General features: G+C 36.2%; 1 protein-coding gene across 1 annotated transcript in view; it reads left to right on the top strand.

Moving 5' to 3' along the window:
* Positions 1-15,586, top strand: part of LOC111044421 (glutamate receptor ionotropic, delta-2-like) — a 147,519-nt gene that overhangs the window by 107,941 nt on the left and 23,992 nt on the right. The window contains exon 9 of the mRNA XM_039436480.1: positions 12,616-12,813. Within this exon, the coding sequence (XP_039292414.1) occupies positions 12,616-12,813 (198 nt within the window). The remainder of the gene's footprint in view (positions 1-12,615; positions 12,814-15,586) is intronic.

Genomic DNA, 15,586 nt, shown 5'->3' with positions numbered 1-15,586 from the left:
AACTAAAAATCTACCGGACCAAAAACGTTCAAATTTGGTAGGTATGTTCAGTTGGCCCTTTAGAGGCGCACTAAGAAAAGATTTGAAAAAATTTCTAATATCTGCGTTTTTCCAGCTTTTTCTCATCTTTATCGAGAACGAATGAACAGAAAATGTTCAAATTCACTACAGAAGCTAAGCTGGAGTGTAATAATGTTGTGTTTTGTGAATTTGAAATAACGCCAAAGATATACGCCCAGAATTAGTTTTTTTTTGTGTTTTCTCAGTTCTTTCATCAAGCAATAGACAAAGAATGTTTACATTATACAGGCGCGTGAAGCGAGCCCGCTTATATCATTTTTGGACGATCCAGTCGGGGGTCCAGGGGGCGGAGCCCTCTCGCTAGAAGGATATGGAGAGCGAAGTGAGCCTCACGACTAGTAAATTATACGATGAAGAATATTATTTCAGCAAAAGATGATGACAAAGCAGTTTCTACAGCTGAATCCTGGAATTAACTTGGCGAGCGAAGCGAGCCTTACTACTAGTAAAATATACTTGATCATTTGAAACAAGAATAAACAGTCAATATTACATCAGCAATATTCTTTCATCAAGCAATAGGCAAAGAATGTTTACATTACACAGGCGCGTGAAGCGAGCCCGCTTATATCATTTTTGGACGATCCAGTCGGGGGTCCAGGGGGCGGAGCCCTCTCGCTAGAAGGATATGGAGAGCGAAGTGAGCCTCACGACTAGTAAATTATACGATGAAGAATATTATTTCAGCAAAAGATGATGACAAAGCAGTTTCTACAGCTGAATCCTGGAATTAACTTGGCGAGCGAAGCGAGCCTACTACTAGTAAAATATACTTGATCATTTGAAACAAGAATAAACAGTCAATATTACATCAGTAAACCTGTATCAGCTACCGTCTCTAGAAGGCATTGACAAGACAGAGGATCGGCAACGTTGTTCTCCCATCTTTCTCCACTGCCATTATAGAGTGGACCTCACTATATATCACACATATAGATACTGGAAGGTATGCTACATAGAGCTAGATACATAGATATACTGTAGATCCTGAAAAGGTACATGGATCTATATATAGCCAGGTCAGTCGGCAACCAGTGGTTTAAAACCTCAGGGGGGAACGATGGTTTTGTAGGAAGGGTTACAACCCCTAAATCGGTGATCGAAATTAACAGGGGTTTGTCGTGTGACAAGGAAGGGAGATCTATTTGGGGCCCGATCATAATTCCATTGCTAGCAGGGGGTTTGTTGGATGGTTTTGGGGCGGCAGGGGTTGAAATCAGGGGGGTTGGTTAGGGCACGCACATATGGTCATCAATGAGGTGGAGAGGGTTTTCGTCAGACCTCATCAAGCCTATAGCTCATCACTATGGGATTTGAATCTCCCGGTAATTCCCTACCGTTCTTCTTTAGCACTTTTGTTTTTTTCCAACTACTGTTTTACATTCGTACACTTTAACGAGATTTCTCTTTTGTTTGATTCTTTTTTTCTCTTCTCTTCCCAGTATTTGCATCCTAACTCAAAGACTTGAGTCTTTGAATAGATTCCAATCTATTTGTAGAACAATAAATAGGACTTTGAGAAACAGAGCCAGGAGAGAGACAGAACATAAATTCTAAAAGGTTATGGATATTCCAACGCTCTTATATGGCTCTGAATCTTGGATACCTAAGGAGAAAGAATGGAGTAGGTTACAGGCTGCCGAAATGAGGTTTTTAAGAGCAGTGAAAGGGTGCACAAGGGAAGATAGGCTTCATAATGTCGATATAGGAAGCGAGCTCAACATAATCTTCATTTGGCAGGAGATTGAAGAAAATCGGCAAAACTGGAAAGATCATGTTGAAAGGATTGATTGATTGAATGATTGATTGAAAGATTGAGTACTTTATTTATGTAAATTACAATATATACTGGCTTATACACTTATATACAATAGCTTACAATACAGCAAAATTATAGATGAATTTACATAATATAGACTAAAAAAATACTTATTGAACTGTATATGATATGAAAAAGTAATTTGTAATGGAGAGCGACAGGATTCCCAGGGCAGTGATGTTGTATAACCCGGTTGGGAGGAGAAGTGTGGGCAGACCCCGTGAAAGATGGATGTGATGGTGAGTTTGGAGTCGGAACAGGCAAATTGCCTAATCCTTGTAGGAAGACAAAGACGACTCATGGACTTATCGGTTTCCTTCCAATTTTCCAGTCTTGTTTGTAATTTCAAACTTTCATTGTCATAGTTCCATTTTGGCCGTTTTTTTCGATTATGTGGCCTACACTCTTCAAATCATTTAGAAGAGAATTCTCTTGATGAATTTCCTGTCTGTCTTTTTTCTGCTCATTATCCGCTTCCATAATACATTATTCCACTTTCTTATTAGTTGTGGTGGTGATATAATGGTTACACACACATCGATTTTTGCCGTTCTTTTAAATTCTATTAGATTGAATAGAAGATGTCAAACAGAGGATATTTGTCAAGTTTCGTTTAATCTGATAGAAATCATAAGGAAGGCAAAAATCAAATGTAAAAAAAGTGGGTGGGTTCAGGTTTAACACTAATTGTTTGATACTTGGAAAAGTAAGATTTTTTGCCGTTCTTTTAAATTCTATTAGATAGAATAGAAGATGTCAAACAGAGGATATTTTTGTCAAGTTTCGTTTAATCTGGTAAAATTCATAATGACGGCAAAAATCAAACGTTAAAAAAGTGGGTGTGACAGGTTTAACACTAATTGTTTGATACTTGAAAAAGTAAGATTTTTTGCCGTTCTTTTAAATTCTATTAGATTGAATAGATAATGTCAGACAGAGGATATTTTTGTCAAGTTTCGTTGAATCTGGTGAAATTCATAATGACGGCAAAAATCAAACGTCAAAAAAGTGGGTGTGACAGGTTTAACACTAGTTGTTTGATACTTGAAAACGTTACGACCTGACAACATTTCGAAAACATTATCAATTTGACAATGCTCTACAATCTTGTTGAAAATCTATAGGTTGAGCAGGGATTTAAGCAAGAAATTACCACCATTTTCTAAGCTCAAGATAATTTTATCTCGTTATTTTTACTTTCCTTGCCCTATTACCATAGGTAAGAAAAGTATTGCTTCCGAAAAAAATTAAGGTACCCCAATTTCTAATATTCTATACGTTTCAAGGTCCCCTGAGTCCGAGAAAGTGGTTTTTGGGTATTGGTCTGTATGTGTGTGTGTGTGTGTGTGTGTGTGTTGTGTGTGTGTGTGTGTGTGTGTGTGTATGAGTGTATGTGCGTCTGTGTACACGATATCTCATCTCCCAATTAACGGAATGACTTGAAATTTGGAACTTAAGGTCCTTACTATATAAGTATCCGACACGAACAATTTCGATCTGATGCAATTCAAAATGGCGGCTAAAATGGCGAAAATGTTGTCAAAAACAGGGTTTTTTGCAATTTTCTCGAAAACGGCTCCAACGATTTTGATCAAATTCATACCTAAAATAGTCATCGATAAGCTCTATCAACTGCCACAAGTTCCATATCTGTAGAAATTTCAGGAGCTTTGCCCCATCAATGCAGATAGATTCCCAATTATCAGGCTTCAGAAACAATTAAAACGAAAAAAATCAAGTGGAGTAGATTGAGCATGAAAATCTCTACAACTAATGTTCATGTAACATTTTCACCTGAAATTGAAAATAAGCTTCAAATTCGAGAAAATGTGATTATTCAATGGCAAATTATTGTTGATTCTATTAAATCATTCACTATGAAGAGATAGCAGACCTCGTGTGTCTGCAGCGTAATTGTCCTGTCACCAGCTGGCTCAGATAGTAGACTTGAGATGCGCGACAACACTAGCGTCAGGTGATCAATTTTCATAACGGCAAGGAAAGTTGTGTGAGTGCGCCACACCAGATTTTTACTATAATTTTTAAACCCATTGTCACTCATGCCTCTCCGATCTCTCTCCTGCCTTATTCTTCTTGTTCATCAACAACTTTATCTCCTCCTCCCCATTCTACACCCAACATCTCCTTCACCTTTCAGACATTTTTCTTTTCTAACTCATTTTTCTTCTTTTCCCCCTCTTTTCATCTGTAATAAGGTTATCCTTTTTTGCCTTACTTTTATATTTTTCAATTATCTTCAACTTAGTTCAATTATCATTTTTCTATTGTATATTTAGAATAATATTTTCAATTCATTATCGTTTTGTAATATCGCAATTTTGTAATGTTGTAAATGCAATATAGGTTTTTCAAGACCTTGCATGTGATTAAATCAATCAATCAATCAATCTCTCCCCTCTTCCTTGTTCTACAATTATTCCTCTTTCATCTTATTCTTCTGCTTCTACATCATCTTCTTCTTTCTTCTCCTCCTGCTCCTCCTTCACCACTATCTTCTTCTCCCACTCTTCCTCCTCTCTCTCACACAGTTTTCATACTACAAAGGAGCCGACACCTCCCCAAGGTCCTCCTCAAGAAACTTGCAGTAATTTGCTCCAGAGCAGCAGAGCAGCAGTTAGTTGCCAGTTTATTAATTAGTTTCATGTTGAGTTTTCCTTATTTGTGTTTGCTGGTTGAGAGGCCACGCACTTGATTACACATGTACACGGGCACACACACATTATAAACATACCACACGAATTTGACAGAAAGAGAAAGGAAAAGGAAGAGAGAGAGATATGGCAGACAGAGAAAGAGAGAGAAATTGGAGAGTAGTGATTGTGAGAGAGTGAAAGAGTTAGAAAGTAAAAGAGAAACCGTGTGGGGAAGGGTGGGAGAAAGATATTGATAGGGAGGTAGAGAGAGAGAGAAATGTGAGAGAAAATAGCTTGTGGGAGAGGAAGGGAGAGAGTGTGATAGATAGATTAGATTAGATTTCTTTATTTGAGGGGCCTAGATGCGAAAGTCACACTCTCCACTTTTCCAAATTTTTGGGAAACCGCAAAAAACTGTTTCATGATGATAAAATAAGGATATTGTTGCAAGTTTTTTTTCAAGCAAAGCTTGAAACCATACCAACTACTCGCACACAGCTTCAATAAGTTGTTGAATTAGATAAAACAGGAATATAACTTCAAATACACAAAGTGTGAGTTTTGTAGCAAAATTTGGTTAAATGTGAATTTTGAAGCAAACTTACATGGAGAATGTAAGTTTTGTATCAAAATAGATGGGATACAACACTAGAACCAAGAAAAATAAATCGCAAGTGATTTGTGATAACATTCTTACCAGGAGGAATAACCATGAAAAAATAAACAAGAGTATTTTCATACATGTTAATACGTAGTAGTAGAAATAAGAATGACATTAAAAATAATGATCAATGTATGACATCAAACATTGATGTAATTTATTTCCTGAAATGGCTCACATGTTGGTTCTTCATCTTCATCAACAGCTCCATCAATATTTTCTCTATAGAAAATCAACTCTTTATTTTGCCTCCACTGATCATTGTAGTGTTTTTCCAACAAATTATTCACATCGTCCTTTTTTGTTTGTTTTAATGAGTTAGATTTTGGAATGATGAGTGGTTCCATATTGAATATCACCATGTTTTTGCAGCATTTCGCTTCCACTTATCAAGAGATATTTTCTTCTCTCTAGTCATTCCAGTAGAAATCTTGACTTGTTCTTCATTGAATTCCTTACTACTTGGATATTGAACTAATTCAAAATAATAATATAACAAATTGAAGTGGACGATCAAAACAAATGAATCTAACCAACAAAAGTGCAGACCGGAACAGAGCACTGAGAGCAATGAACTGAGCACACCCATGATGCTTTGCAACCTTCAGATGCCTGTGATTGGCTTAACTGGAGAGTGTGAGTTTGCTGCAAAACATCGACTGGTAAATGTGACTTTTGATCCAAATCGTGATTTCAATACAATTTTTAGGTCTGTAAAAGTGAGTTTTGCTACAAAACAACCAGACAGTCTGATTCCCCTTTAAAATACGAACACAGCCATATAAATAACTCAATTTCTCAAAAAAATGGAGAATGTGACTTTTGCATCTAGGCCCCTCATTTATGTATGTTACAATAGATAGAGAGAGTTGTTATTTATGTTATTATAGATAGATAGATAGATGAGAGAGAGAGAGATAGATTGATTGAGTACTTTATGTATGTAGATTACAATATACACTGGCTTATACACTTATATACAATAGCTACAATACAGCAAAATTATAGATGAATTTACATAATATAGACTAAGAAAATAATTATTGAAATGTATATGATATGAAAAAGTAATTTGTAATATAATAACTATAGATATTATATTGTGATGCATCTACATAAATTGGCGGAGCTTTGGACATATCAATGTCCATTCTTCGGAAAGAATATTAGAAATATCCTCCCCACTAACTATTATAGAGAGAGAATTATAGTGGGAGGGTGATATAGAGAGAAAGAGTGAGTAAGATTTCGATTACATATGTACACAAGCACACATTATAAACATACCACAAGAATATGAGAGAGATAAAGATGAAGATTGAGTGTTTAAGAGAGAGTAAGATTGTGAAAGATAGTGAAACCTTAGTTTTATCCTTGGTGATTGGAATGCAGTTGTGGGTGAGGGAAGTGATGAGGAGGTGATTGGAAAATATGGATTGGGAAATAGGAATGAGCGTGGACAGAGGTTTATAGATTTTTGCATGGAGAAAAATTTTGTTATTGCCAACACACTTTTTAAGCAGCCTATGCGACGTCGTTACACGTGGATTCAGCCAGGAGATATAGCAAGATATCAAATAGATTACATCATTGTTAAGATAAAACACAAACGGTACATACAACAATGCAAAACCTATCCCGGTGCTGATATTTGTAGTGATCACAATCCCGTAGTGATGGACTTGAAGTTACAAGGTGGAAAAAAGACATTTAGACAAAATCCAGCTACAGGAAAATGGGCGGTAGAAAAATTGAAGATACAAGAAAATGCTGATAAATACAATAGCACGATCAAACAAAGATTAAGTCAAGTAGACCAGCCAGTGCTAGACACACATAATCAGTGGGAACATTTGAAAAATTCAATTTTGACGTCTGCCAAAGAAACATTAGGCTGTGAGAGGGTGCAACCAAGAAGCCCTTGGATTAGTGAAGATACCATAGCTCTGATGGAATTGAGACGGAAACACAAAAGAGAAGGAAATAGGAGTGAGTATAATAGAGTAAGAAATCTTGTAAATAGACATGCTAAAAAAGATAAAGTAGAATGGCTTGATCGATGCTGCAATGAAATAGATAACAACTTTGAAAGAGGAACGTGGAAAAATCTAATAATCTAATTAGGAAGATGTTTGGCAAGCGGACAGTAAGAAGCAGCATTATTAAATCGAGTGACATGAAAATTCTTATGGACAATGATGAGGTGGCAGATAGATGGAAACAATATGTAGAAAGTCTCTATGGTGATGCAGAATGCTTTGAGGGAATAGAAAACGAGGACGATGTACCTTTTGATGAGTTGGGACCACCGATTGCTTTTCCAGAAATGGAAAAAGCGTTACATGATCTCAAGTCAAAGAAAGCTTATGGAGTAGACGATATTCCTGCTGAACTTCTGCTTGAATGAGATATATATAACCGGAAAAGTTCCACTTGATTTTAAGAAAAGCTTGATGGTGATGTTACCGAAAAAAGTAATGCAACAAGATGTGAGGAATATAGAACACTGAGTATTCTGTCGCATACATCCAAAATACTAACTAGCGTTATTTTGAAAAGGATTGAAGGTAAAATAGATGCAAACCTAGCAGATGACCAATTTGGCTTCAGAAGGAATAGAGGAACAAGAGGAGCTATATTGTGTTTAAGGAACATTGTGGAAAAGAGTTTCGAAGTAAATAAGAAGGTGTATATTGCTTTTGTAGATTTACTCAAGGCATTTGATAGGGTAAATTGGAATGTCCTCATGCAAACACTCAAAACAATCAAAGTAGATTACAGAGACAGAAGGATCATAAGAGAGCTGTATACTGCTCAAACAGCATTTATAAAGGTGGGTGAGAAACAAAGAGAAGCTGCCATCAAGAGAGGAGTAAGGCAGGGTTGTAGTTTGTCACCGCTATTGTTCAATATCTATGTAGAACAGGCTGTCAATAAATGTAAGGAATATTGTTCAGGAATCAAGGTAAATGGATAAAGAGTGCAAATGCTCCGCTTTGCAGACGATATTGCAATAGTGGCACAAGATAAAGGTAATCTAGAGAGAGCACTGAATACCTTGCATGACATTCTCAAAAATGAATTTTATATGGAGATAAATAAGGCTAAGACAGAAGTGATGATCTGCTCCAAGAATCCTGATTTTGAAATAGTAAAGATAGAGAATAACGCCCTCAAACAAGTAAAAAAATTTAAATACTCAGGTAGCATTATTTCAGAGGATGGAAAAGACAAAGAAGACATAAAGCGCCGTATAAGAGAAGCCAAGGCCATTTTCATCAATAAACGGAATGTGCTTTCCTCCAAAAGTCTGAATTTGGATTTGAGAAAGAGACTTATAAAGAGTTGTATCTGGAGTATTGCACTATATGGCTCAGAGACATGGACTATCGGTAAGGCGGAAGAAAAGGCAATTAATGCATTTGAAGTATGGTGTTGGAGGCGAATGCTGAAAATAAAATGGACCGATAGCATAACAAATGAAGAAGTATTTCAAAGGGCTGAAGAGACACAAAAAACTCTATTGAAATCTCTTAGGGACAGACGGCATTCTTGGATAGGACATATTATAAGACACAGCGAATTCACGCTAACAATACTGGAAGGTGCAATCAGTGGACAACGGGCTCGTGGAAGACCTCGGCTACAATATTTGAAGCAGATAACCCGGGATCTTGGGGTCCAGAGCTATACCCAACTAAAACAGCTGGCTCTGGACAGACAAAGATGGAAAGCTGCCAACCAATCGGACGATTGAAGCAGAAGAAGAAGATTGAGAAAGGAAGAGTGATGGTGTAGGAAAGGGAGTATAAGAGAGTGTGAGTGAGAAAGTTTGAGGGTGTGTGGAAGAGAGAGAGAGTGTGTTGAAGAGGCAGTGAAAGAGTGAGAGAGAGCAAGAGTTTTTGACACAGAAACAGTGGACGATATAGAAACAGAGAGAGAGGTAGTGATTGAGAAACTCTGTGTGTGTTTCAAGGAGAGGGCGAGAGAGTGATAGATAGGCAGTAAAAGAGTGAGAGAGAGCAAGAGTTTTTGACACAGAAACAGTGGTCGATATAGAAACAGAGAGAGAGGTAGTAAGTGAGAAAGTCTGAGTGTGTTTGGAGGATTTATTGATTGATTGATTGATTGAGTACTTTATTTATGTAGATTACAATATATACTGGCTCATACACTTATATGCAATAGCTTACAATACAGCAAAATTATGAATGAATTTACATAATATAGGGAGAGAGGGAGAGAAAGAGAGATAGATAGGCAGTGAGAGAGTGAGAGAGAGTTAGAGTCTGAGACACAGAAAGAGTAGACGAGAGAGATAGAAATGGAGCGAGAGGTAGAGACAAAAGAGAGTGGTCGAGAGAATGGGAGAGATAGGAATAGATAGAGAGTGAGTGAGTGTGAGTGAGTGAGGCAAGAGAGTGGAAGAGGGAGTATGTGTGAAAAAGAGAGCGGGGAAGAGAGAGTAAGCATAAGAGAGTGAATAAGTTTCAATGAGAAGGAGAAGGAGAGGGAATGAGACTGGGAGAGAGATAGATTGAGGGTATGTCTGATAGTTGGAGAGAAAAAGAGCGTTAGAGGGTGTATGAGTGAGAGAGGAGTGGTTGAGAAACAAGACTAATTTCAGTGCCAAAGAGAGACTGTGACATTTTGAGTGGTTCACCACATTAATAAACAATTGCTTTGCTTTCGCTTTCAAATTTCACTGTGAGCACTCGTATTTCAAACATATTTCCTTGTTCTTCTTATTCTTCTCTTCCTAATTCCCTTGTTCTTCCCTCTATCTATTTGGAGGGTCGAGTGTAAGAGAGGGCCGGCTGCGCCCTAACTCCGCCCTCCTAGGTCAAAAATGAAGACAGCGATTCTATTCTATCTCTTTTTCTAAATTATAGTGGTCATGTTCCTCATGGAATTTTATTCTTCTTTGTAGATCCGTAATAACTAGTAGTTCTGTAAACAGTAAACCTCACGCAGTATTCTCATCCACAAGTACCTGATTGAAATTATAGACCTTATGGAAGTACAGCAATAGACTGGCTTCTCCACACATCTGTGTAATCACTTGTCAGCTGATTTATGATGAATAATTTTATAGTCTGATTTTTACTCTCATATTGGCGTATGGAGGAGGCTCCTTTTTTCCTTTTATATAATCCTTGAAATGCGAAATTTCCAAAAACCTTGTATATACGTCGACGCGCAATTAAAACAGGAACATACCTGTCAAATTTCATTGAAATCTATTACCGCGTTTCACCGTAAATGCGCAACATATAAACATATAAACATTCAAAAATTTGAACTTAAGAGAAATGCCAAACCGTCGACTTGAATCTTAGACCTCACTTCGCTTGGTCAAAAATATAAATTCCAGAACCTTTTTGGAATTATTTAGTCACGACATGCTTCGGCTATATTATATCATTATCGATTAATTAGAAAACCAATACTCAGATTTCTATTATTATTAATTTATATTCAAAAGCAGCCCTAAAGAAATAAAAAGGATTACAAGGAAATACATTATATTGATCTACCTTTTCATCTTCATAGCAACAACAGTCTAGTAGAGAATGGGCTACTTCTTCTTTCGAGGATAAAAATATCGCATTCTCAAAATTCACAAGCTGACGTATAACCAAACTGTAAAATATAAACACGACTCAAAAGATGAATAAACCTTAAGGGTTTGAAAGGTGAAAGAGTAGTTTAGGAAGTAAGGTTGAATGGCAAAATGCTTGTATTATTGAAATATTTTGATGATCATTGTAAAGCAGAAACAGAAAGTTCGCATGTCAGAACATGTTTGTGTTATATACAGTTGAACCTTTGTATAACGAAGTTGATTATCCCGAGAAAAAATTCGCTGCAGAGAGGTATTCGTTATTGAGAGGTTGCTCTGTGAAGAAAACTGCCACAATCTTATGGATCTTATAATATATCAAGGGCGGTAATTAAATGATTTGGGCGGTGGTTAGTGCCTTATTGGCCAAAAATTTGAAGAATATACCACTCTCATCAACATTGAAATCGTCTTTCAGTTCATAATATTATATAGAACTTTTCTGATAATATTTTCTTTCTAGAATTCACAAGAGGGTACATATCAACACTAGCACTTTTACCCGATATCACTTTTTGGACATCATGCCGTTTTTTGAATTTTTCTAACCAGTCGTTTGCCTTAGAGCTACTGTATCCCAATGATACTGAAATTTCTGAAGCCTTTCCATTGATTAAATTCCCCGACAATGGAAGATTCTTCTCGTTCACTACAGTCACCCATTTTATCACCGGTTATCAATATCATCAAATGTACAAATTTACAATGCTGTAAATCATTAGCAACACTTCGTTTTAGAATCTGATAACTATTTTTAGAAATTGAATGAAACTGAGTACAGTAACTTAACCAGCAAAATTGAAATGAGTAACAAAAGCAAATGGTGGGAGGATGGAAAAATACAGCATTCTCGTTCCTTAACTACGAATGGCGAGTTCTAACAATTGAAATGTGTGTCAAAAGCAAGGATAAGAAAGTCCAGTCGTTACCAGTCGTCTACGAATGACAAGTTCTTGGAAGTCTCTTTCCAGTAGCTTGCATTCAATTTCCGACATGTGTTTCATCCTCTATTGACTGTCTTCCACCCTATCTTCTTCCTACCTGAATTGCCATTATTTTTAGTCTATTGACCTTTCTGCTGAAACTAAAGAATTCCTTGAGAATGATCGTCTGCTTCCTATAAACACTACATTTTGTATGTTGAAGTCAAGAGAATACTTTGCTGTTGAGAGGTCCGAAATTCGTTAAATAGAGGTAAATAAGCAGCCAAAACTCTAAAATGTCATGGGACGAGGTGAAAATTCGTTGTGTAGAGGATTTCGTTATAGAGAGGTTCGATTGTAGTTTGGCAATACATCACCATATGATTATCGGGAATGCGGTATTTTGCATACCTCTTCTTTCACAATAATTTCGTATCATTGAAGTGTCTTCTTCTTCTTCTCTTTCGATCAAGGATTAGGCTCTTGCCTGTTCCGACTCACAACAGTATAGATCGAATCTATCACAGCACACAGTAAATCTAAAATTAAAATTGTTTTTCTTTTACATTATACAGTAAATCTATAATGAAACTGAAAATTTTAGCAGCTATACGTATTATGTATTCTATTGCTATCTTTTCCTAGGTCTACCTGTATCTCTTTTCCCTTTCGGGTGGTAGTTCAGAATGTTCAAGGGAATCCTTTCTGCTGGCATTCTTTTGACATGCTCTCTCCATTGGTTGGTATATTATATTACTTTCTAGTTCATGTTGAAGTTTGTACCAAACATATTTGATTGTTCATTTTTCGTTTTAGATCTTCATCAAAAATATTGGTTCTATTTTTTGTTTCAGATTAAGATGGCAGCGAGAAGTGGGCATAATGAACCGTATAGCAGGAAGATGGCTTCCTCAAAAACCCAGCTGCAGCTCCAGGGGTGGGGGTGACTATGTAAGGGTTGGCATGAGTGAACTACTGCCTGCTTGGCGGATTTTGTTAGCTGGTTTCCTATTGGCTGCTGCTATATTCACGCTGGAACTCATCTATAACAGGTAGAATATGGATTGAAATTTATTAAAATTTGTCCAAAAGCTAATAATTTATGGACTACTATAATAAAGGGAAGAACTAGCTAATACTGACTTGATGTAAAATGGCATTAATGTCCAAAATATGTTGTGATAAAATGATTTAAAAGGATACTGAAATTTTTATTTTATTCATATTTCTAGCTTATACATTTTATAGTATGGAAAATCAAAGAGTGACACATCATCACGTCTAAACTACTAGAATGATTTACTTGAAATTTTGCATGTGTCGCAAAATTTACATTTTTGTATAATTTACTTTACATTTAATATTTATTACTTCAAATTATTATTAATAAATATTTTTATTTAGTTCAAATTTTGGCATAATTTGCCGAGTATCGTTGTAGGTCAATTTCGAATTGTTCAAGATTTCAGTAGGTCAAGTTTTCAGTTTGTAAAGTTTTTAATTAGACCCTTAACAATGAAAATGAACTACCGTACCAGAGAATTCAATCTCAACAATGTAAGACCATAATTGAATAGATAAGAAGTACATTTTCTTCGTGAATATATAATACATTCGAGATAGAAGTGATCATTATCTATTTCAATAACAAAATAGTATCTCACGTGACAAGGACGGGAAGGGGCCTTTTGCAGGCGAGAATGATGTTTCCAGTCGAGGCGTTAGCCGAGACTAGAATTTCATTCGAGCACTGCAAAAGACATTCACGTCCAAGTAACGTGAACTATTTTTGTCATAACAATCTTAAGAAGAATAATTGAGAAATAGAAAACATTACCTACTTGTCCTGACGTTACTACATGCATTCTATAAACATAGCCTGGTTTACAAATTCCGAATCAGGAATTTTGTGGAAGTTCACAAAACTTCCACCTGGAGCGCTGAAGGTGGTTTTTTTGTAGCAGTTTTGCTGTTCCTATTTTGTAACTGGGAAAACACATTCGACTGTAGAGAAAACATAATATGTTTTTATAATATGATATATTATAAATATTTTATATATATTAATATTTCATATAGTATATCTTATTTAATATGAAAACCATATCATGGTTTCATTACAGTAGATTATGCTGTAATGAGAATCATATGTTTATTTGTTCTGCAAACAGCTGTTTACCGGATTGATTTCATGCATGGAAACAGCTGAAATTGAATGACTATGACAAAGATATCAAATGCCAGGATGACTTAAATTAGAGCTTCATTAATCTTTCATGGAAGGTCCTGTATGGAGAGAATTGGCAATTATGTAGTCCTATTATTTTCACTGAATTGGAAACATGAATTAAACTATAATTAAATATCCTAGAAAGAAGAATAGACATCCTAAATAATCAATAAAAATTCTACATACCAAAAACACAAACAGTTAAAACAGAAGTTGAGTTCGAAATAGTCAATTGACATTACTTTGAATCCAAGGTACAGCGAGAAAAATCCTACATGATCAAAATTCACATCCCAAAGGACTTAACAATATTTAATTAATAAAACAGTAGATTTAATAATAGTCAACCAGCATTAAATCCTACATAATACAAGGGAAATACTTGAATACATCCAAGAAAACTATAGTGAGGTTCACGTTATAATGGCAATGTTTGATTGGCTATATTTTTTGTTATCCTTGTCTATCATTCAACACAGCAGATAGCGCTATCTCCTTCTCGCTTTGCTCTGTTGCTGGATTTCTTTTCAACAAGGTAGAATTAATAAGTGATTAACAAAATATTCCATCTTGATTGGGAAAATTCTTTATGAAATTATTGAAAAATAAAATTTCCTGCTTAATCTATAATATATAATAGTGCGGAATGGCACTCACTCACTGACTGACTGACTGACTCACTCACTCGCAGAAATAAAAATCTACTGGACCAAAAAACGTTCAAATTTGGAGGTATGTTCAGTTGGCCCTTTAGAGGCGCACTAAGAAATCTTTTGGCAATATTTTAACTCTAAGGGTGGTTTTTAAGGGTTCAAAGTTCGTCTTCTAGCATGTATATTCTTCTTATTCTCTTAATTATAATTGAAAAATGTCCATGTCATATGTTAATATAGAACTATAATCTAGAGAGAGTACCTCTTCGAAACAGTTGTTAACTGGTAACTAAATTAATAATTTTGTCAGGTTGGCAAAAAGTTGAGTTGACTTTGTTATGTTGGCACCAAGTTGAAGATTGGAATGCATTTCTCGCGAAAAAATAGATTGGGCACTGCTACTTCAATCAGAGCAATTCCTGGGAATATTATATTACAAGCAGTCAGGTTCGCTTCGCTCGCCATATCCGTTTAGCCAGACGTTTAGTCTGGACCCCCGACTGGATCGTCCTAGCATATGATAAAAATGCTCAAATGAAGAATGCAGGCTCGCTTCGCTCGCCTGCTGATCTCATTCTTGGACGATCCAGTCGGGGGTCCGGCTAGACGGGTATGGCGAGCTAAGCGAGCCTGACGGCTAGTAATATGTAATTGATTATTTTAAACGAGAATGAACAGTTAATTTTACATCAATAAAACTGTTTCAGCTACCGTTTATAGGAGGCATGACAAGACAGAGGATCAGCCAACGTTGCTCTCCTATCTTCCTTCACTGCCATTATAACGTGGACCTCACTATAGAATAGACATCCCGAATACTCTATAAACATTACTCCAATCCCAGTTACTTCAGACGTCCTGTAAAATTCAGGCCTGAGAACATTGGCTGATACCTGAAAAATTATTATCACTCCGCTTCTTCCTTTTAGCTTTTCTCCCAGA

Source organism: Nilaparvata lugens, chromosome 10, assembly GCF_014356525.2.
Source record: "Nilaparvata lugens isolate BPH chromosome 10, ASM1435652v1, whole genome shotgun sequence".
NCBI classification, from domain to species: Eukaryota; Metazoa; Arthropoda; class Insecta; order Hemiptera; family Delphacidae; genus Nilaparvata; species Nilaparvata lugens.
The sequence above is the reverse complement of the archived record's forward strand: the minus strand, read 5'-3'. Positions and strand labels throughout refer to the sequence as shown.